At 46.7% G+C, this 24,907-nt stretch overlaps 13 protein-coding genes across 13 annotated transcripts; 7 read left to right on the top strand and 6 right to left on the bottom strand.

Moving 5' to 3' along the window:
• Positions 1–1,100: 1,100 nt before the first annotated feature.
• On the top strand, positions 1,101–1,424 carry N7483_005797 (uncharacterized protein; the record flags this gene model as incomplete). The annotated part of the gene is made up of 1 exon (XM_057089234.1): positions 1,101–1,424. The coding sequence occupies one exon, from the start codon at positions 1,101–1,103 to the stop codon at positions 1,422–1,424; it is 324 nt and encodes a 107-aa protein (XP_056949063.1).
• Positions 1,425–2,079: 655 nt separating this feature from the next.
• On the bottom strand, positions 2,080–3,036 carry N7483_005796 (MBL fold metallo-hydrolase; the record flags this gene model as incomplete). Its single annotated transcript, XM_057089233.1, has 1 exon — positions 2,080–3,036. The coding sequence occupies one exon, from the start codon at positions 3,034–3,036 to the stop codon at positions 2,080–2,082; it is 957 nt and encodes a 318-aa protein (XP_056949062.1).
• A 734-nt stretch (positions 3,037–3,770) lies between these two features.
• N7483_005795 (uncharacterized protein) lies at positions 3,771–4,263 on the bottom strand (the record flags this gene model as incomplete). The annotated part of the gene is made up of 2 exons (XM_057089232.1): positions 3,771–3,982; positions 4,047–4,263. 2 exons carry the CDS (start codon positions 4,261–4,263, stop codon positions 3,771–3,773), a joined length of 429 nt encoding a protein of 142 aa, XP_056949061.1.
• A 601-nt stretch (positions 4,264–4,864) lies between these two features.
• Positions 4,865–6,537, top strand: N7483_005794 (NAD-dependent succinate-semialdehyde dehydrogenase; the record flags this gene model as incomplete). Its single annotated transcript, XM_057089231.1, has 4 exons — positions 4,865–4,885; positions 4,956–5,043; positions 5,099–5,486; positions 5,547–6,537. 4 exons carry the CDS (start codon positions 4,865–4,867, stop codon positions 6,535–6,537), a joined length of 1,488 nt encoding a protein of 495 aa, XP_056949060.1.
• Positions 6,538–7,286: 749 nt separating this feature from the next.
• Positions 7,287–7,787, top strand: N7483_005793 (uncharacterized protein; the record flags this gene model as incomplete). Its single annotated transcript, XM_057089230.1, has 2 exons — positions 7,287–7,335; positions 7,390–7,787. The coding sequence occupies 2 exons, from the start codon at positions 7,287–7,289 to the stop codon at positions 7,785–7,787; spliced, it is 447 nt and encodes a 148-aa protein (XP_056949059.1).
• An 89-nt stretch (positions 7,788–7,876) lies between these two features.
• Positions 7,877–8,865, top strand: N7483_005792 (uncharacterized protein; the record flags this gene model as incomplete). The annotated part of the gene is made up of 2 exons (XM_057089229.1): positions 7,877–8,358; positions 8,424–8,865. 2 exons carry the CDS (start codon positions 7,877–7,879, stop codon positions 8,863–8,865), a joined length of 924 nt encoding a protein of 307 aa, XP_056949058.1.
• Positions 8,866–9,422: 557 nt separating this feature from the next.
• On the bottom strand, positions 9,423–10,982 carry N7483_005791 (uncharacterized protein; the record flags this gene model as incomplete). The annotated part of the gene is made up of 1 exon (XM_057089228.1): positions 9,423–10,982. The coding sequence occupies one exon, from the start codon at positions 10,980–10,982 to the stop codon at positions 9,423–9,425; it is 1,560 nt and encodes a 519-aa protein (XP_056949057.1).
• A 1,453-nt stretch (positions 10,983–12,435) lies between these two features.
• Positions 12,436–15,152, bottom strand: N7483_005790 (putative raffinose synthase protein Sip1; the record flags this gene model as incomplete). Its single annotated transcript, XM_057089227.1, has 2 exons — positions 12,436–15,045; positions 15,141–15,152. The coding sequence occupies 2 exons, from the start codon at positions 15,150–15,152 to the stop codon at positions 12,436–12,438; spliced, it is 2,622 nt and encodes an 873-aa protein (XP_056949056.1).
• A 655-nt stretch (positions 15,153–15,807) lies between these two features.
• N7483_005789 (zinc-dependent alcohol dehydrogenase family protein) lies at positions 15,808–17,026 on the bottom strand (the record flags this gene model as incomplete). Its single annotated transcript, XM_057089226.1, has 4 exons — positions 15,808–15,852; positions 15,908–16,354; positions 16,419–16,808; positions 16,871–17,026. The coding sequence occupies 4 exons, from the start codon at positions 17,024–17,026 to the stop codon at positions 15,808–15,810; spliced, it is 1,038 nt and encodes a 345-aa protein (XP_056949055.1).
• Positions 17,027–18,008: 982 nt separating this feature from the next.
• N7483_005788 (aldo/keto reductase family protein) lies at positions 18,009–19,329 on the top strand (the record flags this gene model as incomplete). The annotated part of the gene is made up of 7 exons (XM_057089225.1): positions 18,009–18,077; positions 18,136–18,282; positions 18,349–18,453; positions 18,516–18,797; positions 18,864–18,919; positions 18,977–19,122; positions 19,172–19,329. The coding sequence occupies 7 exons, from the start codon at positions 18,009–18,011 to the stop codon at positions 19,327–19,329; spliced, it is 963 nt and encodes a 320-aa protein (XP_056949054.1).
• A 529-nt stretch (positions 19,330–19,858) lies between these two features.
• On the top strand, positions 19,859–20,898 carry N7483_005787 (N-terminal L-serine N(alpha)-acetyltransferase NAT4; the record flags this gene model as incomplete). Its single annotated transcript, XM_057089224.1, has 2 exons — positions 19,859–19,949; positions 20,093–20,898. The coding sequence occupies 2 exons, from the start codon at positions 19,859–19,861 to the stop codon at positions 20,896–20,898; spliced, it is 897 nt and encodes a 298-aa protein (XP_056949053.1).
• Positions 20,899–21,043: 145 nt separating this feature from the next.
• Positions 21,044–22,570, bottom strand: N7483_005786 (GPI-anchored transamidase subunit GAB1; the record flags this gene model as incomplete). The annotated part of the gene is made up of 5 exons (XM_057089223.1): positions 21,044–21,282; positions 21,338–21,957; positions 22,018–22,220; positions 22,280–22,344; positions 22,429–22,570. The coding sequence occupies 5 exons, from the start codon at positions 22,568–22,570 to the stop codon at positions 21,044–21,046; spliced, it is 1,269 nt and encodes a 422-aa protein (XP_056949052.1).
• A 200-nt stretch (positions 22,571–22,770) lies between these two features.
• nop7 (mRNA-binding ribosome synthesis protein NOP7) lies at positions 22,771–24,901 on the top strand (the record flags this gene model as incomplete). Its single annotated transcript, XM_057089222.1, has 4 exons — positions 22,771–22,792; positions 22,847–22,945; positions 23,009–23,576; positions 23,650–24,901. The coding sequence occupies 4 exons, from the start codon at positions 22,771–22,773 to the stop codon at positions 24,899–24,901; spliced, it is 1,941 nt and encodes a 646-aa protein (XP_056949051.1).
• Between the last annotated feature and the right edge of the window lie 6 nt (positions 24,902–24,907).

Below are 24,907 nucleotides of genomic sequence, written 5' to 3'. Positions count from 1 at the left end.
AACTGGCGCTGACACGTATCACATTTGAATCGCCTTGCCTCAGTAGAAGAATTTTCTGTATTACGGGGGCCCGTTTGAGTATCAGGAGGTGGACTCATAATCATCCGATGTGTTGCCGCAACAGTACGGTATGGATTGCCTTGTCAAGTCAATCAAAGAGAGCAATGCTCCCGTTATCTGCGGGGAAAGGCAGAGTCTAGAGATCCTGCTCTTCCCGGTTCGTTCCTCGGGCTCGGCACAGGCTACCCGTATTTACACCCCCCCACTTTCTGGGGTTTATTGGAATTTCCTTCCTTCCGGGGTCTTGTGGAGAATAACCGCGTTGATGAGCTCCTATGCAGCTATGCTCACAGACGCGTGCGTGGAACAAGTGCCGCCACGCACGTGACCTTTATCCAATTACTGTATTTACAGTACCAATACCGGCCTACGTCAACCTCCAGGGCTTCAGCTCCTTGGAACCGGTTTTGCTGGGTTACCCCGAAAAATTACTACAGCCCTGGACACCACCTGGGCAACCTTGGAACCCACTTATGAAATCACACTTTTGAGAATAGTTTCAAATGAGTTTAAATGCTTCCAGTAACTGGGGCCTCGCAAGATATGAGTTTCCTCGATCCCTTTCCAAATATGGGTAATTGGCGTAAGCGCATCAAATTTGGGGGAATTGGGGGAATTGCCCGAAAAAAAAAAATTCCACCCGATTCACATTACGAACGGAGAAACTCACATATTAAACCTTGGAAATTGTACCTGGACTTTTGCCTGCTTATATTCAAGTTGGTATGCGGCGCTACTACTCAGGGTATTTAAGCAACCAGGAAAGGTTGAGGAGCGGAATGCTTTCTTTAGAGTACAAAAGAGTCCTCGGTTTGAATTGAGCTTGTCTAATGGTCTATGTCCCAAGGATATCATTTGTTATGACGCCTAAGGCATGTCGAGGACAATTTTATGGGCCTTTCGTTGGTTGAAAATTTCATAGGCCTGAAAAGCATCCTCCAGTGGCATATGGAGGTCACAAAGAAATCTAACTTTATCTTGGACCTTGGCGAGACAATCCAGTGACTCTTGAAATATGCCCTTGACTGGACAGCGACCCCATGCAATGGTCAGATTCTTGGCGTGTAATGTCTATCGTCGGCTGCGGGCCTGTGGGAATTTGTGCAATCGCAGCCGCACTTACATGGTGCCCCACGGTCTATGCCATTGATATGGTTCCAGAGAGACTGGCCGAGGCAGAAAATATTGGGGCTAAGGCGCTACTCCTTGATGAATCTATCGAGACCACGATCAAAGCTGCGACTAATGGTCGCGGGGCTGATGTTGTACTCGAGGTTGTGGGCAATCACGATGCTATGCAACTCAGTTTGGCTATGGTACGTCCATTTGGCTTCATTAGCTGTATGGGTGTTTATCTTTTCTAAAAGTGCATATTCAGACCCGGAAGTCGCCCAGCAAAGCGTGGAGAAGTTGAAAGCCTTGGATACAGACCCCAATGTATTCATTTGTCTGGCACATGATAATATCCTGATTGAAACCTTTCCTTTGTATAATTAAAGTCCCCAGGAAGATATAAATGACTGGAAAGACCAAGGATACAAAGAAAAAGCATTTTGGGGGTTTGTTGAGGATATGAAAAGTGGAAATCAAGAGGAAATGAACACTTAAGACTGTTCAGGGCTTTTTCATCAGATTTTAGCGCCCTTCGGGCTTGGGGTTGCTGCACATGCAATATGTATAGATGAAAGTCCACATATACATTTACAAATCTAATATCCAGCAGTACAAAATCCCAGTGATTTGATGCCAATGAAGCAACTTGAATCCTTTGGGAAAAACTTTCATTCCTTAGCCAAAATGCATATCTCATCTGTTCAAGTTATGCCATTTGTTTGATCCGAGATTGATCCTCCTAAAATCCTTTGAGTCGAGTAAAACAATTCAATGTTGTCACTGGCAGACACTCTATCAAAATTGACCTCGGGACAGGGCTTCAAATTATAGTATGATCAAAAGATAGTAAAATTGAGTGAAGGCTATCTAAACATTTCAACCATAACTCGGTTCACCTGCATGAACTCAGATCGACCCAGGGAAGAATCTTCCCCTTAATTGCGCATCTTCTGCCCAGTCTTCATCGTGGGCAAGAATAACCTCCACCTCGCCGAGAGAACCGCCTCCCATCTGCAAATTTCTAATACTTTTTATCGTTTCCGTTGCCTTATAACGATCGGCATGGATACAGCAAATCTTGCCTGGGAATTTTGAATCTTGCCACTCGGCAACTTGGCATTCTCCTGTGAGAATACGTTGATCGTGACAAGCGTCTCCTGCAAGATACACATATTTAACGGGGTCCATTCTTACCCGGCAAAGTAGATTTATGTGTCCAGGAAGATGACCTGGAGCGTCCACAATCATCACCGAACCGTCAGAGAACAAATCAATGGTGTGTGGTAGCTGACCAAGTCTCTTCCAGGGCTGACAGGAAAGGCCGTCGAGTTCAAATGGTTGGAAATCCGCTTGTAGAGGAACATCGGGCCCACATAACTGGAAAGTACGATCTCTTGGAAGTAGATTCTTCTCGAAATGATTGTGACCGCCATTTTCTCCATTTTTGTCACCTTCCAGAAGAGAAATGGACCCATCACCCACCAGAAAATAGGAATCTGGAAAGTCAGACGGCATCCCGACATGATCCCAATGTATATGAGAGAGGATGATAAAGTCGATATCGGAACTAGTCAAATTTCCCAGGGAAAGAGAGTCAATCACATCGGGATGGCCATCCAGGGGCCTTCTTGTCAAAGTATGGCGACGAATATTCTCCTGGTAAAGCTCCGGCTCTCGACGTATGCCCAGATCAAACAATAGACGAGTGACTTTGCGCGTTGACTGTGAGCGATGCTCTATCAAGAAAGACAATGAAGGAACAGTTCTTCTGCTATTGATATCGTCGAGTGGCGCCAGAAATTGCTTTTCGGGGAGTGTCAAAGAGCCGGCTCGTAGAGCATGAACTGAAACAGTGTTCATCATACTTTTGAGTTGTTATGCGTTCAGCGTGGATTTCAAGTTGGCGTGAAAACTAGGAGAGAGATAAAAGACAGAGGATCTATATATGGAGAATTGAAAGACCATCCCATTACATACTATCATGATGCAACATTATCCCCGCATTTTACGTATTTTACGGCAACTCGGGATGAATTGAGGGGCGAAGTTACCAACTACTATCACACGACTCGTCCGTACCTAGGTGGATTTCAATTCCCCAAATTCCCCTCATACGGCGGCATCTAGCGGCCGCCCCTAGGATCATTAAATCTAAAATTTTCAAACTGGCACAATCTGAATTACGGTAATATCCTCATGCCGGGACGGCTTTGGCCTAATGAGTTCGGCTGAAATAGCAGATGCGACAAAAGTTTGTGATTTTCCAAGTTTCTGCTACGAAGTAAAATAGTACTGGTAGTAGTACTAATAGTATAAGGGATAAGATTCAAATCTTACATAGTTTATGCATGAATCCCTCTCTATCAATCTTGGAATGGGAGGGAACTGGTATCCATCCATCCATTGCATAAGTGGATAGTAGTGTATAGGGCTGAATTAGTATGACTATGTATAGGCCACCGTACCCTCCTATAGTCATCTGGTATGTATATAATCGAACTTCCGCAAGGATTTTATTTGCAAATATTCTTTCCTTCCATTCAATTTAAAGTACAGATTTCAACGAATGCCTGACAACCTATCGAAGGCTCCCGAAATTATGATCTCTTGTACTCTCCGTTTTCAATCATTTCTTTGATGGTATTCTCCGTAATCCTGAAAGCTTCCAGTCCAGCGGGGGCGCCACAGTAAATTGTAGCTTGTAGAACAGCCTCGCTAATCTCTTTCTCGGTAAGGCCATTGTTGATCGCACCACGAGTGTGGACGGCCAGTTCTGGCCACGCCTTCAGCCCGATAAGCATACCCAGGTCTATCGAACTCTATTAGCTCGACTGTTTCAAATGAAGGGTTATGAGCATTAGAGGGTGGCATACTAAGAAGGCTTCGCTGCTTTCGCTCAAGACCGGGACGTGTCCAAATGTGACCCCAGCACCATTCTGTGACCAGCTCCTGAGCAGGACGTGCGAATTCGCTCGATCCATTCGCAAGTGATCGATCCACGTAAGTGTCTCCAACAACAGCTCTGCGAACCTTGAGACCTTCCTCGAAGAGTTGCTCATGGAGCTCCTTAAGCTCGGGCTTATCAGACATGGTGAATAAATTGATCAAAGATTTCTGAATTGAAGTAAAATGGAGTGTAAGTAGGGTAGTAGGTAGTATTCGCTGTTGAGCTTTCGAGCTAATAGATATACAATTCTTCCTTCACGTAAAGTAGTGAATTTGGGGGATCTCGGTCATTCTTCTCACGGAAGTCACGGCCAAAAACCATTCAACCCCAAAAGTTACCCACTCATCCCATAACCATTCGAATGCTTACGACCAAAAGATTTATCCGATTCCAGGAAAGTTTTCTTATTGGAGATTTTATGATTTATTGGGATGAAATTCTTAGGGGTTCACGGGTAACTCGGAAAGACGTGAAGATATGATTTTCATTGTATCCACAGTCCCCAAGCGCCGTTCAGGGTTTCTCCTCATTTCCCCAACTTCCCCAACTTCTTTACGCATTTCAAGCTTATGACCATCCGCCACCTCAGCGTGAAAGCCGTGATACTCATAGTCTATGACGAAGTAAACAGTTATTAAATCAGAATGTAGAAATTATAAATAAAATAATGGAGTTTGCCAGGGTCATGTTTCACGTTAGATTCTTGAGTGCTTGAATTCAAAAATATCAAATCAAAATTTCAAAATGGGTTCTCTTCCTTTTACTGTACGGTGTTGATACTGAGATTCCAGCCTCCTCAAGGTTGAATGAACGATGCTAAGACTGAATTCTGCAGCTCAAAAACCCGTCTCTGTTCCAAACTAAAGCATATAGCCACGGAGAGTGGATTGATGCTGCCTCGGGTGAAATTTTTGATGTAGAAGGTAAGTTTTTTCGAGGGTGATCGTGAGAATTGAAGCTAATCTCAGCGACAATCAGATCCTGGCACTGGCAAAACATTTGCCTCATGTCCTGATCTTGGACCGGATGATGTGGACGCTATCGTTCAGTCTTCTCAGGCTGGGTTTGAAAAGTATCGGGATGTAAACCCTCGGATTCGTGCCCAATTATTGCTGAAATGGCATGAACTCATCAGGGAGAATCGCGATGATATTGCCACTATCCTGACTTACGAGACGGGAAAACCACTTGCAGAAGCATATGGTGAAATTGACTATGCCACTGGCTTCACCTGGTGGTTTGCGGGGGAAGCCGAGCGTATTCGTGGTGACATTAGTACTCCAGCTGCACCAAACCGGAGAGTCCTGGTCATCAAGCAGCCCATTGGAGTATGCGTCGCACTGGTTCCTTGGAACTTCCCTATTGCGTAAGGCTATTCCTAAAGATTGTCCGCGAAATTGGATCTTCCAATTAACTTGACTTCTAGTATGATTCTTCGAAAGGTCGGCGCGGCTCTTGCTGCCGGGTGCACAATGATCGCCAAACCCTCACCAGAAACCCCATTAACCACCCTTGTTCTCGCATATCTTGCTAAGAAGGCCGGCTTTGACAAGGGTGTTTTCAATGTGGTTACAACCTCAAACAAAAACACACCCGCGGTCTCTGAAGCGCTCTGCAAGCATTCGTTGGTTCATAAGGTTTCATTTACTGGATCCACCAACGTTGGCAGTATTATTGCCGGCCATTGCTCTGTTGGATTGAAGAAAGTCACACTTGAGCTTGGTGGTAACTGCCCATTTATTATCTTTGACGATGCAAATCAGGACCAAGCGCTTGCCCAACTTCATACGCTTAAATGGCGCCATGCTGGGCAGGCATGCGTCACTGCCAATCGTATATATGTGCAAGAAGGAATTTATGAAGAGATCTTGGCCAAGATGGTTGCTCACGCAGAGAGCTTACGTGTGGGTCATGGTGGAGGATCCGTGGATATGGGACCTCTGACCACTTCAAGAAGTGTTGAAAAGGCCATCCGGCAAGTCAAAGATGCGGTCCAACGCGGCGCAAAGGTTGTACATGGTGGAAACCCTGGTGTCGATGGTGGATATTTCTTTGATCCGACTATCCTACGTGATATGGATGGAACCATGAGTATCACCCACGAGGAGAGCTTTGCTCCAATCGCAGCTGTCTACAAGTTCAAGACGGAAGCTGAAGTTTTGAAGCTTGCCAACGATACTGAAATGGGACTTGCGAGCTATGTGTTTACGAAAAACATTGATCGCACGTGGCGCATGATGGACAAGTTGGAAGCAGGAATGATTGGTGTCAACACCGGAAATTCCTCTGCCGCAGAGACACCTTTTGGCGGAATGAAAATGTCCGGATATGGTAAAGAGTCTGGTAAGGATGTCGCAGTTGCGGAATATCTTGTCTCTAAGACGTGTACTATGACTATTGAGGATGTGTCTGAGTAAATTTAGGACGGAATGAGAATTTACAAAGTTCAAGTTTCACAATGAATTGCGTTCAAAATTTTTACATGCTCCCTTTTCTATCCGATAGTATCTTCGAAGTATTATACAAGTGCTTCCAAATATTCCAAACACTCCATTCTTGATGGTAAATATCACTTCTCCAGTAATGGCACAATAAACCTCGAAGAACTCGAATGATATAGCCATTACTGGAGGGCCGATGTGGCTAAGACTGGGTTGAGGAACTTCTGCTATAACAGAGGGCTGTGGGTGATAATAATGGAGTGGCAGCCGAGAGGAAATTGTGAAATATGGTAAAACCCGTCATATCGATGGATATTGGGAGGATTCACTTACCCCATATTGCTCTCCGCATCTTCTGTCTCGATTGTGGCAACAAACAATCTACTCAGCGCACTAGGTCTGGGGTATCCGAACTCAAATACTCCAACCCCATTGTTGAGATCCTCGTGCAGGTGGAGTCCTTTTGAATGTATGAGCCTCTTATTGTCTCAATATTTTCCAGAGGAAATCTGGGGTAAACTCGTGTTTCTTGAGAGTACCCCAATATTTTGCAGTATGCGTACCATGGCTTTTAGCGGCTAGGAAGTCAGCTCCTAGGCACTGGAATTCAAGATGTACCAAATAAAAGGGAAGTTAACATCGTCAATCCTCATTTTTTTCAGTAACTTCTTTGCTCGCTATCTGAACTGTGAAGTCAATCATACATAGCAGCAATAGCAGCAGTAATGGCGTTTTCAAACGGATACTTGCTTGTATTTTTTTTGCTCTGGGTAAGTATATGAATGTATCTCGGCAAGCTATGAACTATTCTTCTAACCATTACTCCAGGGACCTTTACTTATGGCTTCAACAACTCTCTCATCGGCTCAGTTCTCGGACTCGAATCATTTCTCATATATTTCAACATCACTGGTGAAAATAGCAAGTCCAACTCCATCATCGGTGCTACATCGGGTCTCTTCGCTGGAGGAGGTGCCATTGGGGCTTTGTTGTCGGCCTGGCTTGTGAACAAAGTCGGGCGCGTTCGGTCTATTCAGACCACATGCGTTATCTGCATAATCTCGGGAGCTATTCAGGGAGGCTCCGTTTACATCGCGATGTTCTTGATTGGACGCCTACTCTCTGGAATGGGTGTTGGCTTCTGGTCTCGCTCGTTCCAATCTATCAGAGTGAGATTTCCCCCGCTGAAGATCGAGGTCGCATGGTGGGTAGCCATGGATTTTTAATCGTCACCGGATATGTAAGTCTCCGTTCCTGATTCATCTTCTTTCAATTTGATCCAATTCTATGCCAGCTTCGATAAGGCATTTGCCGCATGGACAGGCTACGGCTGCTACTTTCCCCTTCTCTCGCATTCCAATGGAGGTTTGAGCTATCCGCGCAGGTTATAGCATCCGCGATACTTCTTATGGGCACACCATGGCTTCCAGAGTCTCCTCGCTGGTTGGTAGAGCAGGACCACCAAAGTGAAGCTCTGGAAATTCTACAAAAACTACACCCTTTACCGAACGAGTCCAATATTCACTCGAAAGCTCAGGTAGAATTGAATCAGATCCGAGCTCAGCTCTCCATTGATCAGGGGATGGAAGCCTCTGGTGGTAGATGGGCATTGATCACAAACACCTCCTATCGCAAAAGACTCATTTGTGGATGCTTCGTTCAATTTATCGGCCAATCCACTGGAGTATTGGTCGTCAATAACTACCAAGTATCATTATATAACTCGCTGGGCCTCTATAACTCGGTCCCTCTTCTGCTATACGCGGCCTATCTCAGCTGGCAGCAGGTACGAACTACGTATCAACTTTCATCATCGATCGAGTTGGTCGAGTTCGGCTCATGAAAATCGGACTTCTTGGCAGCGTGGTTGCCGTTTGTTGCGAAGCAGCGATGGTGGCTGAATTTTCAGGCACATCAAACAAAATTGGCAACGGTTTCGGAATTGCCTTTCTTTTCCTCTTTGTCACTTTCTACGGAGCATACGTTTATAGTGCCGAAGTATTCCCGAACCATATGCGCGGTTTGGGAATTGGACTGTCAATCTTTCCTCAGTTCTGTTCGACACTAGTTTATACACAAGTCGCATCGACAGCATTTGATACCGTTGGATGGAAATATTATCTCGTCTTCATTATCATCCCTTTTGTGGGCGCAATCTTGATTGGGTTCACCTTGCCTGAGCCGAAAGGCCTTTCACTTGAGGATATCTCCTGCCGGTTCGAAGGCAGGCCAGTCACAAGTGAAATGAAGACAGATATGGAAGACACCGATAAGGCTTCGGTGTGTTATGAAGAGTCTGTATGAACTCATATCATGCGGAACTAAGCGATGGAGGAAATTTCTCAAATGTTGGATACTGCTAGTTGCGCCCGATTTACCTGGTCCTCGAAACATGGGTCTTTCGAGGATGTGGTGAAATGCAGACTCTCCTTCAGATATTGAACATTTGAATGTAAAAACACTCTACTTAGTACTAGTACATAAAACTAGCTGTGCTTCCAGCATCTCCCAATGCTCCAGTTGTCCCGACATCATCCCCAACTAAGTATTAGTGATTAATCCTAAATACAAACCACCAAGGGTATCATTGGCACATATGAGAGCTTCAATACTTTGATTGTCAATTTCCTGAATCACAGCACTAGCATTACGTTCCGATTCCGGCGGTTTAATGTCTATTCTAGCTTAAAGTATTGATTGTAAGAGCTATGTAGTCTTCTGAATTTCATCCGAACTCTTTGAATAGCACGCCCTCAGGCTGGAGGGACTATTTATCTGCTACTGGGTGAACGTTTAAATGTCGGAGCGGGATTCCACATAAAATTTCTCACGTAGCCCTTACCAGCAGAACTCTGAGTACTTTAATACGGGTTTGGAGTAGCCCATTGGAAGTACTTCAGCTGAACATTTCTCTCCTTGATTGGAGCAACCTGATATTTTTTCCAGTTGTAGCCCAATTCAAACATCGAGTTCTCAGATGGGACATTGGAACTCCAAGTAGGCAAAGTTCCATTCGTGTGAGAGCCACCCTGGTTCGGGTTCTGAGTCTTGACAAAATTAGCCCAATAGGAAGACATCTTATCCGCGACAAGATAGTCGGCCTCGGTATATGTTGAAGATTGGGCGAAAAGGTTACCAAGAGCGTATGACACCTCAGAACCATGGGTAGCGCCAGCGAAGGTCCACATGTAATAGTAAACAGACTTGTCAGAGTTCTTGCTCCATCTCTTAGCCCAGGACCAAGTAGAAGTAGCGTAACCGGCGCGAATAATGGAGTTGTATGCGGTCGTAGCTTCAGTGGTGTTCTTAGTGGAGTAGAATGACATCAGTTCAGCTGCGTAGGGCCCATAGGTTGAGTTGATTGCTTCTTCGTATTCAGCCACTGTGTATGTTGTGGTTGTTGAAATGCCATCTTCATTGTAATTATTGCCAACTAGGATAGGCACGTTGTTGGGAGCACCCTCATCGAGACTCACAATGTATTTATTCGGAATGGAATGGTAGTTGAGAACGGGATCGAAGCCAATAAAAGTACTGGTTCCAGTTCCAGTCAACAAAGTTGCGAGATCCAGCGCACGCAGCTCGGAAATACTCGTAACATTCAAAGAATCATAGAATTCGTCACTGAAGTTGTATGCCCAAGTCATGTTGCGGTAGTCACTGCCGAATCCCCACATATCGGGGTCGTACGGGTCCTTAAGTCCACTCTCTGCAATGACACCCTTGATCAATCCTTTTGTATCGTTGCTGTTCATCAGGTGATAGGATGCCCCGGATCCGAACGATTGACCAGCTACCGTGATTGAATCTGGGTCTCCACCAAATGCTGCAATGTTGGCGTGAGTCCATTTGAGGGCTGCAATTGAGTCCAGCAGACCATAATTGCCAGTTGCACCGGTCTCCTCTTCAAGTGATTTCAATGTGAGCCAGCCAAGTGGACCAACACGGTAGTTGTAACTAACAAAAACCACCCCCTTGCCTGCCAGTCCAGATCCATCGTATGTGCTTTGGGAAGATGATCCTCCCGCAGCATAAGACCAGAAAATGACAGGGAGCTTCTCATCAGTAGAGGTTGCCGGACTCCAAATGTTGATGCTCAGACAATCCTCGGCATAGCCATCTCCAGTTGAGGAATCGGGACAGCTTGGTCCGAATATAGTGGCTTGGAAAGTACCATTCCAGTTGGGCGGAGCTTGTGGGGGTCTCCAACGGTTTTCTCCTCCTGCAGTCGGCGCAAAAGGAATCCCTTTCCAAACGGAGATGTCTTTCCAGTTTTCGATGAAAGATGGGGCAGAGGTCTCGTTGAACGCAGCAGAGCCTTGAAGATTTCCTTGCGAGATCGTAATAGTCTTATCATAGAGGGCAGCGTTTACCACGCTGAGCAGCGAAAATGCGCCGAGTGTAAACAGAAACTCTTGCATGATTTCTGTCTTCGTTCGAGATTGAACTTCGAGAGTCTAAAGAATCGATCTTCTGCTGGTTGATCCATCATTTTGTCTGAAGAGGAGGGCTTTATATAGTTCGATCCCGAGGTCTTACTTCATAAATGCAGGAACCCGGGCGAGAGCCCGGTTCAGGAACATACATCTCTCCAGAATGAGTGGTGCGTCAGATGATGACGCGTATACCTATATCAGATGGAAGACAAGCATATTTCGAAGCCTGTAAAATTAATTAAATTGCAATAATCCTAACGTTTTCAAGTTTCGTAGGTCCAAGTGAGTGGAGATTCTGTAGAATTGGCCCTGAGCTAGTAGGCGGTAGTAACCACCTTGGAGGTGCCCGGGTGGGCCTATTCAGTTACCTAGATACCAGTTACGGGGTGGATATCCTATGCTAGTAATGTTTTCCGAATGTAGATCCCAGTCATCATGATGCAGCTGAAGAATTACATACCGATTTCCCAGGATCTGCGGCACTAAGCCCTAGAGCTCCGAGTCTTCGAACCAGGTCATACGAGGTGGGAAAGATAGAGCCCTGACTAAACTGAAGCACTTGAGTAAAGTGTCTTCATATCAGAAAATTCACATTTAGGCTGATGAAGTAAGGACTACTAGTATTGAAGACACTAAGAGGTGTGAAGACGTATTTTTAAATCTAGAATAAGGACTCGGAGAATCAATACCAGTTCCAATTCGTCTATATTGTTCCAAGTCAAGATGATCAATGCAGCACCATCATGATGGATCCGAACCTTGGACTTGGAGGGATCAATGATTGAAATGGATCATGATTCTTCATCTTAATTAAACTATATCATTTTCTATACATATTCCAGTTACAGTTAATTAGCGGCTCCACTCTGCTGGCGCAACCCTGGAAGCTAGCATGTGGGGAAAGGTTGGTTAAATCCGATGTAATGACCCCTCGCAGTCAAGCTACCAGTGGACCGTGGTAACCAGACTAGATGTGAATCCTAGAGTGGCATATTTGAAACATATTGCTTGAATGACAGAATGCAACCTTGGAAGAGGCGGTATGGAGTATTTTCAATATCAATTTCCATCAGGTTCAAATTTTAAAATAGTGATCGCACGGACGAACCCCACTTGAAACCGGAACACGGACAGCGAATAAATTCCGATGAAATCTGCGGGAATCGCATCAATCAAGTTTGTTGCCACATGTGCATAGGATGCCGAAAGGGGAATCAAAGGCCGCAGAAAGAAGAAGATGAGCAGATGGTGATCGACGGCCAAGACTATATGCCAAGCACTATGAGGTACGAATACGTTAAAAAAAGCCGACGGTCTCGGCCATTTTGCGTCATTCAAACATCTATCGATCATTCTGGTCTTTACTTTCCTTTCCAATCTTGTCTAAATGAGCGTCCATGAACAAACAGTTGAACTTAAGAATCCGGTCTCAGTGGCCTTATCCAACAAAAATTTGGACGAAGGCCTCGTTACTCCACCCGCTATCCAACTTCATGGCCTTCCAAGCCGCATGAATATCAATCGCCAAAACCTGACTCTCTTCTCCACCTTCTTTCCATACTGTCTCCTGTGGTATAGCCTGTCCCAAAATCGTGACGATGAAATTCTGAGAAATGCTTCGGTCTTGCAGGTCTGAGATATAGAGACCCAAAGTACCAAGTGCCTTCAAGTGAACATCAAATCGCAGACGACCATTCTCCACGACATATATTTCCGAGCTAACCACTGCAGCTGCACCAGTCATCTTCCCAAGGAGACCCAGAACAGCGACATGAGTTGAACTGTCCTGGTTCCCTTTCAGGGCGAAGGATTGAGTCGGGTACGCTGTGAGAATATCCCATCCTCTTTCCTGTAAAACAACAGACACAAGAGAGTTTTGAGAGAATGGCTGCATCCGACCAGTGACCTTGCCGCTTATGTGCGCGCGAACCACATACTGGCCATCAGAGTCCTCATGAATCCCAGGGAAATCAGTCAGTGAAATCATGCATGATGTCTCCACCGATGATATGTTGAACAGTCCCATAATTCCGCTGCCGGTCTTAGCCCAGCCAGTGTAACTTCCAACACGGAGAATATGGCCCTCATTATAGTCGTGATATATATCCATTGTGCGACCAATAACACTGGGTCGGAGAATGACGGTCGTTCCGTAAACCGTCGGTGCAGTCATTTCGTTTAGGAGTTTCAAGTCGTGTTTGCCAGGCTCATCAGTTATGTAAACAGGACCACCTGAGACACAGCGAGCAGCAGCATGGAATGATGCGTAAGAATGACTGGTCTGGAACATATCCCAATCTGGCAGCGCATTGAGGTACCGTGTAAAGAGTGCATTGTGAGCATTGCAGAACACATGCCATGGATGCGATGTGGGGATCTCAGGGAAAAAGTCATCTGAGTTCCGCAGGGTAATGGCAGGTTTGTTGTTCGGAAGCTGTGAATGGAAGATCATCTGGGGGATCAGCGACATGCATGAGATGGCTCGTGTGCTAAAATACTTTAGGGAGGAGATGGACCAAGCATCTTGATAAGCTGTCATGAAACGCTTTCGGTCCTCCGGGTCTTCAAGGAGATCGATAAAGAACTGAGCATCTGCTTTAACCGAATCGACTCCAGCAGAAACCAAGTATTTGTAGAAGTCATCATAGAAGCGTTGAATATCTTCGGGGTCGATAGCAAGAATCTTTCCATCGGCGATATCATGTGCAATGGGACCACCAGCGGCAGGGTCTTTGACTTTGACCTCCTTGGTTTTGTACTGTTTCGTTATCTCACTGTCCGGAGAGATTCCTCCCCAGTATCCTAACAAAGCGTGCCACACCGCAACATGCTGAATACTGCGATGGGATTGGCGAATGGTAGTGACAGTCTGCTTCAAACCACGAGGAAAGGCCTTCGTATTTGCTTCAAATCGCTGCCAACGTCTTTTGAATTGCGATTCACCCTCGTTATCAAGACTTTGCCAATTATCATCGATGATCAGATTGACAATGTTGATACCATGCGACTTCAGGGCTTCCAATGCACCCAGAATTTTCTCTTCTGTCAGGTTCTGTCCAAGTCCGTTCCAAGTGCAATATGTCAAGCCGTCAAACCACTCAGTCATCCACTGTGCCTTTGCATCTTTTTCAACGAGCACCATATCATCTCCGGGTGGTGATAATGGCGGCTCCCAAGATTCATTCGCAGGGTTCGCAAATGGCCTGACCACCTTTCTTGACTCGTAAATTAAGGCCGACATGCCAACTTCGAAGTCCTCGGCCACCGAAGCCAGGACTAGAAATTGAGCATGTTCTTTATTATCATTCTTGGCACTGATCACTACTTCAGCATCTTCACTGGATTGGAAGACGGTAAGCACATCATTTATCCCTGAGACAGCGAGTAGGAGTAGATGTGTTCCATCTGAGCGCAGGAAGGAACACAGAATAGCATCTTCTGTCAACTTGAACTTGTTCTTTCCGTGGCGAGGGCCAAGCCACGGGCTCCATATCCGCACCAACGAGAAATACTTGACCATAGACGAGGGAACTCCCAGTGTGAATTTCTTCACACCGGAGACACCCTCAGTGGCCCTGTCGACATTTCCAGAGATTGCCCAGAGATATGACCCTGGACAATCACTACGACGAGACTCGATTTGAACTTCGGGGGAGAGGTTATCAATATACTTGGACAGCTCCAGTCTGGCATCCAAGGGTACGGATACCTGATCAATTTTCGAATCTCGCGGACTGAAAACCAACTCGCCATTATTCAGCGGACGCTGTTGGTTGGCCCATTGCCATTCAGTGTCTGGATTTGTTCGAAATCGGACAGTGAATTGAGCATGGCCGCCCGCCAAAGGGAGCGCAATCTCCTCAGAGAAGACATGGCGATAGAAATTATAGTCGGTCTCACTCCCTGACAATAGCGGCGCATGAGATGAATCAATCTTCTTCAACGAGAGAGCTTCCCATTCTGGGCCGCTAATATTGTGCCAGATCTGTGCTTCCCAGGATTGTTGCGGGAGCGATGTGCTAGACTCGATGACGACTGTAAAGCTTACCTGGAAAAAGTCAGTATCAGTACATATGCACAGCTCTTCAAGTTCTATTAGGATACTAGAAGTATATCAAATGGATTTATTGAGAGTTTGATTACTGACAGTATCATTTTCTTTGGAATTCGATTTCTCCTGCTTTCTTTTCAAGCAGGTTACCTGCCCCAAAGGTGGATACGATGTCACTCGGGCAAAGAGACTCATCTGAGCTGGGCGGATGAAAGTGATTTGGGATTTTTCCAAACGATGAGCGGGCCCAATAATAGGGTGGGTGGAAGTCGTATTTCTAGTGTTGGCATGCATTGAAAGTCGTGAGGGGTAAGCGGATGTGTTGTTTATCACGAGCTAACAAGGAATATGAGATCGGTAGCTGCAAGACCCCGAGATCACCGGTTTAGAGTAAATAAAAGAGTTAATTTAAGCTGATCAGGGCTGCTAGTGAGCGCCACAACTTGAAGCTTGCAAGGTCGAGGGAAGTTGTAGTTGAGATGCATAAAACGTGATCGAGGTGGCGGGGAAGCTTGGAACCTTCTCCTCTCAGATTTATACCTGACCACAGCCTGAGCATACTAACTAGCAGTCTAATTGCATATTCATCTCTCTCAAAAGTTCAATAGTATTCACTTGATGAAGTTTAAGGACTAGGTATATACAGCTCCTTAAATTTTGAGGATTACATCAAAACTCATATTTTTCAAGGTTGATATTAAAATCACGGTTCCTGGTCCGGCTGGTCTCCGTGTCCAAAATGGAATATGGATGCGGAAATCAATGAATTTTGATGGCAAGTTTTCCAAAGTGTTTTTGATCCCACTATGCATGCTGTCAGTATCGATTTCACACCGCCAATCCTGAGGAGTCCACTTACCATGTAGTCATAGGCCTCCCGGGTCTGGTCAAGGCTAAACACCTTCTCATCCACAACAGGATGAATATCATTGGCTTCAATAGCAAGAATCATGTCCTTCATGATAGCTCTGCTACCGACATACACACCGCGAACAGTGCAAATATGACCCAGAGTATCAAGGATACTGGGCTGAGTCGTCGGGTCGACACCTCCGAGGAATCCAATGACACTAATCACGCCTTCAAATTTGATGGCCTTGAAGCTCTGCGCCAGCGTGCCGGAACCACCAACCTCAATGATATGATCCACACCCGCACCGCCTGGGGTCAGCTTCTTGGCAGTCTCTCCCCAGTTGGGATCCTCCTTGTAGTTTATAATGTGGTCGGCACCCAGCTTCTTTAGCTTCTCGGCCTTCTGCGCAGATGATGTAGTTGCAATCACGGTCGCTCCGGCTGCCTTAGCAAACTATATAATGGAAACAATTTTTTGTTAGCCATGCTTCTCATTTTGTTACGCGTGTTTAACTCACTTGCAGAGCAAATAAGCTGACACCGCCAGTGCCTTGTACCACAACGACTTGACCAGGCTTCAACGGCTTCAGGCCATAAAGAGCGTTCCAACTTGTCACTGCAGCACAGGGAAGAGTACTGTTCTCAACTGCAGAGAGGTTCTTCGCAGACTTGACCAGGCCAGTTTGCTGAAAGACACCGTACTGACGTAACGAACCGTCGATCACACCACCCAAACCAGTCTGTGTCGCTGGAACATCAATTGAACCATACTGATGGCCTTGGTTAAAGACTGTTGTGACCTGGTCGCCCTTTTTGAACTCCATCACCTTGTTTCCAACTTCCACAACCTCACCGGCGCCATCAGATCCAGGGACAATGGGAAGTTGAGTCGGGAAAGGGTACATTCCCTACGTCATACAAAGTGTCAACTCAATGGACTTTTGGGCATATTTTGTGCAATATTTCATACCTTGGGAATGATCAAGTCTCGATAGTTCAGCGATGCGGCATGCAGCTTCACCAACACTTCGGTCTCTCCCACCTTCGGCACCGGGCTATCTCTGTAGACAAGGCCGTCAAAGCCATTGTCCATATTCTCAACCACCCAGGAGTTCATAATCGCCATTATATTAGATGATTTGTACACGTGCGACGGCAGTTTTCCTTGCCTCGAATGTGTTGACAGAGCAAGCAATGGATGGAGGAGTTTCTTTAAATACTTCCAAGATTTGAAGCTTTATGTAGTACTAGACCCACATTATGACGGCACGATTAATAAACGAGTGTCACAAGTCTCCGTGAAACAAAACATGAAGCTTTGATCGAACCGACTCTAAGTACATTCTCGGGAACATTTGAAGGACTTGGTTCCCCCGAGTCTCCACATTGAAGCTTTTCCGCTGCTTAGCTGGGTACTCACGGGACACTTGATGACCAAGCTCTGTTCAACAATGTCTCCGAGAATTTCAAGTGCCTGGCTCTCAGCAAATATTTCTTCGATTGTTTTTCACGTTTTCTCTGGCTGCTCATTTCCAAGGAGTGTGCCAGTTGACGCCCAGTTCATCCATCCTTCTCTCTGAGTCCCCCCCATCCTGGTTGTGCGCTGTAGTGGTTCGGTAGGTTTAAACGATCTGCAAAATGTTGACAGTCTGGAAAATCACGTCTTTATCCAATTGACGAGGACAAAGGAGTAGCAAAGGGAAGGTAGAATGAATAGCGGGCGACCAACCTTGGAACTGTGGATCAACCAACTACCGGGCTTATATAGTCGCTCCCCACTGAGGGGCCCAGAAATTGTGCAATCTGAAGGAAATATCACTCAATGCGTTTCACATCCACTCAAGCTATGGCGATAGGCTCAGTTCTGGGATTAGGCGATGTCCCTTGAGAATACGCGATCAACCGACCGCGTGTCAAGTTGAAACTATGTATTCGGGGTAAGTGCGATGGATCGATTAGCCTAGGGAGGGGTAAGGAAGGAGCCCGCAGATAAATAGTTGGACTTGCAATTTACTTGTCTTCTTTTAATTTATTCTCTCAATTACTTTCAGCGCAAAGATTGCTTTCTACTGTGCTTCATATCTCAAACACTACCGCTTCATTTCAAAATGTCTCTTGGTCGCACCTTTAAGCTCAACTCGGGCTACGAGATCCCCGCAGTTGGTCTCGGTACTTGGGTACGTCGCGCTATGCTGGCTTCCATTCCTCAAAACAGAGCTAATAAATTTTTCATAGTTGTCCAAGCCCAACGAGGTCGAGAACGCAGTCGAGCACGCGCTTCGCAGTGGTTACCGTCACATTGATGCGGCAGCATGCTACCAAAACGAGAACGAGGTTGGAAATGGCTGGAAGAAGTCGGGTGTGCCCCGTGAGGAGATCTTTGTATGCTGCACCTTACATTACTTGTGACGCAAGCGTTTCTCTAACATTGAATATTTCAACAATTAGATCACCAGCAAGCTGTGGAACACTCACCACCACCCTGACAATGTCGAGGAGGGCCTGAACAAGACCTTGAAGGATCTCCAAACCGACTATGTGGATCTGTACCTTGTGCGCCACCTCAAGATACGAAATACCTTTTTTTTGGATTTATGCTAATTGGATTTCACTAGATCCACTGGCCTGTAGCCTTCGAACACACCAATGAAACTCTCACACCTACAGACCCTGTGACCAAGCGTTTCCGCATTGCCGATGTTCCGACCGCCGATACCTGGGCTGCTCTGGAGAAGTTCGTCGCTGCGGGCAAGATTCGCAGTCTGGGTATTAGCAACTTTACTATCGATGCCACCAAGAAGCTGCTCGAGACTGCGAAGATCCCTCCTACTGTGAACCAGATCGAGGCTCACCCCTACCTCCTTCAGCCAGAGCTTACCAAGTACTTGATTGATAACGTACGGACATTCTTTATTCATATCTGTTGTGTCTGTTGAAGGACTTAACTAATCTGATGACAATAGAAAATCCTTCCCGTCGCATACAGCCCTCTAGGAAACAACATCTTCAACAAGCCACGGTAGGCACTATTCTGATCCCTATATCATTCTGATCATATACTCATTCAGACTCATAGTGTCGTCGACGACCCTCTTGTCGTTGAGATCGCCAAGAAGCTGAACAAGGACCCCGCCCAGCTGCTCATTTCATGGGCTATCCAACGAGGCTCTGCAGTACTGCCCAAGAGTGTTACCCCCTCGCGAATTGAGAGCAACTTCTCAGGTAGGCTACCGGAATAGCAGAATTATGAATGGTACTAATTTCTCTATAGACTTTGTCATTCCCGACGCAGAGTTCAAGGCCCTCAACAAGTTGGACCGTAACGAGCGATACAACTACCCCTTCCGCTGGGGTGTGGATGTTTTTGGAGAACTGGGTGCCGCTGAATCTGAGCGTCGTGCTGAAGAGCACGCTGCTTCCCTGCGTTAAGCTTGAAATCAAGTCGCTTAGACACTATATGTATGCAGTATGAATAGCAAATGACAACAACAAAGCTTATGATATTATGAATTTTTCTTGTTCTCATTCTGAAGAGGCTAAAGAGAGCCAGGGTTTGGCCATTGCATGTGGTTCTTTCTTGCGACTTGGATTATTGCATGTGAAGGCCATGGAGCTGACCAGGCCCTCATCCAAACTTTTGTTGTGAAACTAGATCAAGTGCTTCAAGTCACCAGTACCAAGCCCTTCCGATTGTCCGAGTCTCAGGCTACAAGTATAGTTAATTAAATGATTGATGCAATGCAGGATGCTACCATTATCTATACTTCAGTATTGTTAGTCAACTGGTGGATTATCCATCCATATAAATCCCACCATCATGATTGGCCTCTCCCTAGGTCAGCCCCACTCAACCCTTTGACTCGCCAGAGTCACAACGCAAGCAAATCCTCAGTGCTACTAAACGAGCAAAACAACCTCAAACACCAAGAGAATCGAGCTCAACATCAATCTATACACCATGCCGGTTCAAGAGGGCCGAATCTGCAAAAATAAGGCCCACCAAATATCTCAATCACGACGCGTCTCTACCGTCCAGAAGATCCAGAAAAGTAAGTCATACTTACCACGCGCGCAATCAATTCTATACTTCGAGCTCCCAATTGAGCTCAATAATCCCACACTCGACTGGAATACACTTCTTACGCCTACTTTCACGGATCACACGAATTGACCTCCTACTAACAAGCTCCAGAACTCCCACTGGTTGAGCGTACAAACGCACTGAACATTACAGAGTTCATTTCAACCTACATATCTCCAAGAATCCTATCCACAGAGTCCAATACTCCACCTCCAGATCTTGGAGATGAATCGGGATCTCTAAAAACCGATCATGGGCTGGATATTCCCAACCATAACACGTCCTTGGACGTGTACTCTGCATCAACAATTTCACCGACAGACCTAGAAGCCTGTCTCGATCTAATCGAATTAACATCCGGAGAAGCATACGCTGCCTCTGGTATTGGCTGGTCACGTCCGAAGAAGCGCAAAGAGATGCAACTTCCTGATATGAAGTATCTTATTCTGCGCGGTGTTGCGGGGCGCTCGGCTGTCGGGACCGATGCCGAGCGAGGCGATGGGCCGGTTGAAGATATCGTGAAGAGTCGCAGTGGGGACGACGATCATAAGAATGAAACCGATGAAGAGATCGGCGGTGCCACTGAGAGAAGTAATGGCGGTGTGCTTGGATTCTTGTCCTTCATGGTTACTTATGAAGACGGGAAAGAAGTTATTTACTGCTATGAGATTCATTTGTCGTCGGCTGTGCGGGGACAGGGCTTGGGCGCATTGTTGATGAGTAGGATGGATGAAATTGGGAAGTTGGTCGGGCTGGAGAAGGCTATGCTCACTGTCTTCAGATCTAATGTGGCTGCTTGCACATTCTATGAAAAACTGGGTTATGAGGTGGATGAATGTTCGCCGCGGCCTAGGAAATTGCGGAATGGGACGATTAAGGAGTATGATTATTTGATTTTGTCAAAACGGCTGAAGTGAAGATGTCTATTAATGTTTCATGTCTTATGTCTTATGAGTTAATTTTTATTTTTATCCTTTTTTTGGTTCTATTATCCAATGTTGTAAAGTAAAGAAACACCCGTGATGCGATGAGAATGCAGACATATCAATTGATATGGATTACCTATATTTGCTTTACCTCTTTTCCTTGTGACTCTGGGTTGGCCTGCTCCCACTCATCCCGGAGAGCTGCAAATATACTGTCAGCTAATAGGATTGACAGTCCAAGACTCCAGACCAGAGTAATTGCATAGAAAAAGTTGGCGTTGCCAGATCCCGCATAGATCCACAAGTGGTAAAAAGCGGGTCCTAGAAGAGTAGAATAGAGGAGTGCGGAGATCGCGAAAAAGGTATATCGCATCACTAGCAAGAATCAGCATAATAGACCCAAGGGATATGGTGTGGTTAGTAGACTCACGGGGGAAGAGATGCCGGTACAAAGGTAGCAGTGCGAAGTAGAGGGATGCGTCGGAAATGGTAGGATACGGCTTGAAGATCGCGAAGACGCCTAGGAGCGATGTGATAATGAATAAGGGCTGTCTTCGGAGTCGTGCAGTGAAGCCGCCAACATAGGCAGCCAGGTGAAGCCAGAAGACCCCGATGAAGAACTCCCGGAAGGAGTCGAACATCTCAATGAAGAAGTACCACCAAAGACCCACATTTGGGGTCAGGTCTGGAACCAGCAGATGGAAACCATAGGTTGCGGACATGAACTCCCAGAAATTTCCAGTAATGAGCCATGAAAATCCGAGTAGGCCGACAACACTACCTAGCAGTATCGCGCCATGCTGCAGGAAGAAAACCACAGCATTGGGAGCTTTCGATAATTGAGTTTTCTGGTCGTAGCAGAGTAGCACCAATGGGATGAACAACAGTGCTGGGTAGAGAGACAGGTAGGACGCAAATCCAAGGGCAAGGATTGCATTTATGCTATTTCCATCGACGGCGTTCGAAATGGCGTAAAGAATTCCGGTTGTGGTGAATACACTCGTCGATCGGGCCAGGCAGGTGGCAATTGTAAAAGGATTAAACAAAAACCTGTTAGAGAGTCAGATTACGAATACTTGGAATGACCTTATCGTATGGATTAAAACCCACCAAGCTGCAATGGACACACCGTCCCATCGGATATGCTTCCTCATCGCAGAGTGCAGCCGGGCTTGGACCGATTGACCCGACTCCGAAATGGTAATCAACGCATGGGCGTTTACTAGATCGACGAGGAAATAGAAAATTGCTGTAGGAAAAGGACTTGTTTGCACGTCCGGGAGTAAAGCGAATAAGGGGAGGAGGAACGGTGCCTATTAAGTACAATTGAGGTCAATACAAGTATCTTGAGCATGTACAACAATCTCCTTACCTGGTGGAAAACACCGCCATCATAAGGCGAGACATTTCGAATATAGAGAAATAGACCCTCTTGCACTGGAGTTCTATATTAGCATTTGCACTGGTAAAATTTCGATCGCAAGATTGGAAACAATAGACACTATGGGGTAAACAACATACGTCGCTTGAAGCTATTGACCGGAGTCGAGACCTCCACTCGGCCTGTCAACAGATCAGGTAATGAAGGAAATAAACAGACAAGAAGGAGTCGCAACACAAAGGCCGCACCGAACACAGCGATTTTGCGTCGGTCCACGGCCATAATAGCGAGTTGTTTCGGAATTGAAGGGAATCCAAGGCTCACACCAGTGTCCCTTTCTTGAAGGGAACCACGGACGCCCGCACCCGCACGGACCAACTGACCGCCTCGGACAAGAAAAAAAAAGTTATCGAGATTTTTTCCCTCTTCTTATCAGCAACTGTTTTGGACTCTCCAATTTTCGGATTCCAACAGACTTCATCATGGGTAAAATTAAGAAGAAGGGTATGTTTATAATGGAAATTCCTTTGATGAAACTCTACTAATGATTTTAATTAGGTACCTCTGGCCAGGCCAAAAACTATATCACTCGTACCCAGGCCGTGCGCAAACTTCAGATTTCTTTGCCTGATTTCCGTCGCCTGTGTATTTTCAAGGGTAAGAATGGCTCCATCTGAAAGGCAATTATGATGCGATACTGATTGAGATATTTCATTACAGGTATCTACCCTCGTGAGCCTCGTAACAAGAAGAAGGCTTCCAAGACTTCGACACCCAACACTACCTTCTACTACACCAAGGACATTTCGTATCTCCTCCATGAGCCTCTGCTGAACAAGTTCCGTGATCAGAAGGCCCTTGCCAAGAAGATCGCTCGTTCCCTCGGTCGTGGTGAAGTTAGCGATGCTGCGCGCTTGGAGAAGACTCATGCCCCCAAGCTCACTCTGGACCATGTCATCAAGGAGCGTTACCCTACTTTCATTGACGCCCTCCGTGACCTCGACGATGCTTTGTCTTTGCTCTTCCTCTTCGCCACTCTCCCCTCTACCACCCACGTGCCTCACAAGACCATTGCCATGTGCCAGCGTGTCTGCCACGAGTTCCAGCACTACCTGATCACCACTAACTCGCTGCGCAAATCTTTCCTGTCCATCAAGGGTATCTACTACCAGGCTACTATTCAGGGACAAGATATTATGTGGCTGGTTCCCTACCGATTCGTCCAGCGTGTCAATGGCGATGTTGATTACCGTATTATGGCTACCTTTGTTGATTTCTACACCACCCTGTTGGGTTTCGTCAACTTCCGTCTTTACTCTTCGATCGGTTTCAGATACCCCCCCTAAGTTCGACACTCGCAGTGATGAGAACGGTGCCGAGTTGGCTGCTTTCACCCTGGAAGGCCGCAACCTTACCGATGCTCCCAAGGCTCTGGAGGCCAGCAAGTCCCAGAAGAAGAGCAACTCGAACAAGGAGGTTTCCAAGGCTGTTCAGGCTAAGGTTGACAAGGTCATCAAGGCCGCTGGTTTGGACCAGACTACTGAGGAGCAGCCCATGGACACAACAGAGGACGACACCGAGGCTATCGACCGATTCGAACCTGCTGCCCCCGAAGCCGACACTCTTCCCCAGCCCGACATGAGCGGTAGCGAGGCCGGCTCTCTTTTCTCCCCCTTCGTCTTCTACATCTCGCGTGAAGCACCCAAGGCTCCTCTCGAATTTATTCTGCGTTCCTTCGGCTGCAAGCGTGTTGGTTGGGATGCCGTTATGGGTGACGGTGCTTTCACTCACGATGAGACCGACCCTCGCATCACTCACCAGATTGTCGATCGTCCCCAGCTCCCAGAGTCTTCTCTCCCTGCCGTTCCCGCTGCCGACAACGCCAGCCAGAAGGTCAAGCCTGGTACTCGCATTCCCGGTCGTACTTACGTCCAGCCCCAGTGGGTCTGGGACTGTATCAACGACGGCAAGCTGCTCCGTGCTGACCTTTACGGACCTGGCGCCACTCTTCCCCCTCACTTGAGCCCTTGGGTCAAGGCTAGCCGCGGTGCTTACGATCCTAAGGCTTCCCTGGCTGAGCAGGAGGAGGAAGGTGAAGCTGAGATCGAGGAGGAGGCCGAGGACAGCGACGAGGAGATGGAGGATGAAGCCGCTGAAGAGAAGCCTGCTGCCATTGCTGAGGAGTCTGAAGACGAGTCTGTTGATGGTGGTATGGATATCGCTGGCACTGATGATGATGAGAGTGGCAGCGAGGAGGAGGATGAGGATGAGGACCTCGAGGGACTCGAGGAAATCGAAGCCGCATCTGAATCCGAGGACGACGACGACGAGGCTGCTCGTAACCAGCACCAGCGTGAACTCGAGGCCGAGGCTGCTGGTCTGCCCTTCTCATCCAACGGAGCTGATGAGGCTTCCAAGAAGAAGAAGACCCAGACCAAGAAGCTCGCTGCTAAGAAGCGCCAGGAGGACGAGGAGCTTGAGCGACAGAAGATGATGATGAGTCGCAAGAAGCGTAAGCTTTTGGAGAAGATCATCTACTCGAACAAGAAGACCGCCGACGAGGCTGCCAAGCTCCGGTCAAAGCGTCGCAAGTTCGAGAAGGCTGAGAAATAGACTCGA

This window comes from Penicillium malachiteum (assembly GCF_028827825.1).
Source record: "Penicillium malachiteum strain IBT 17515 chromosome Unknown utg000002l:1.0-8849297.0:1.0-8852440.0, whole genome shotgun sequence".
Lineage (NCBI taxonomy): Eukaryota > Fungi > Ascomycota > Eurotiomycetes > Eurotiales > Aspergillaceae > Penicillium > Penicillium malachiteum.
The sequence above is the reverse complement of the archived record's forward strand: the minus strand, read 5'-3'. Positions and strand labels throughout refer to the sequence as shown.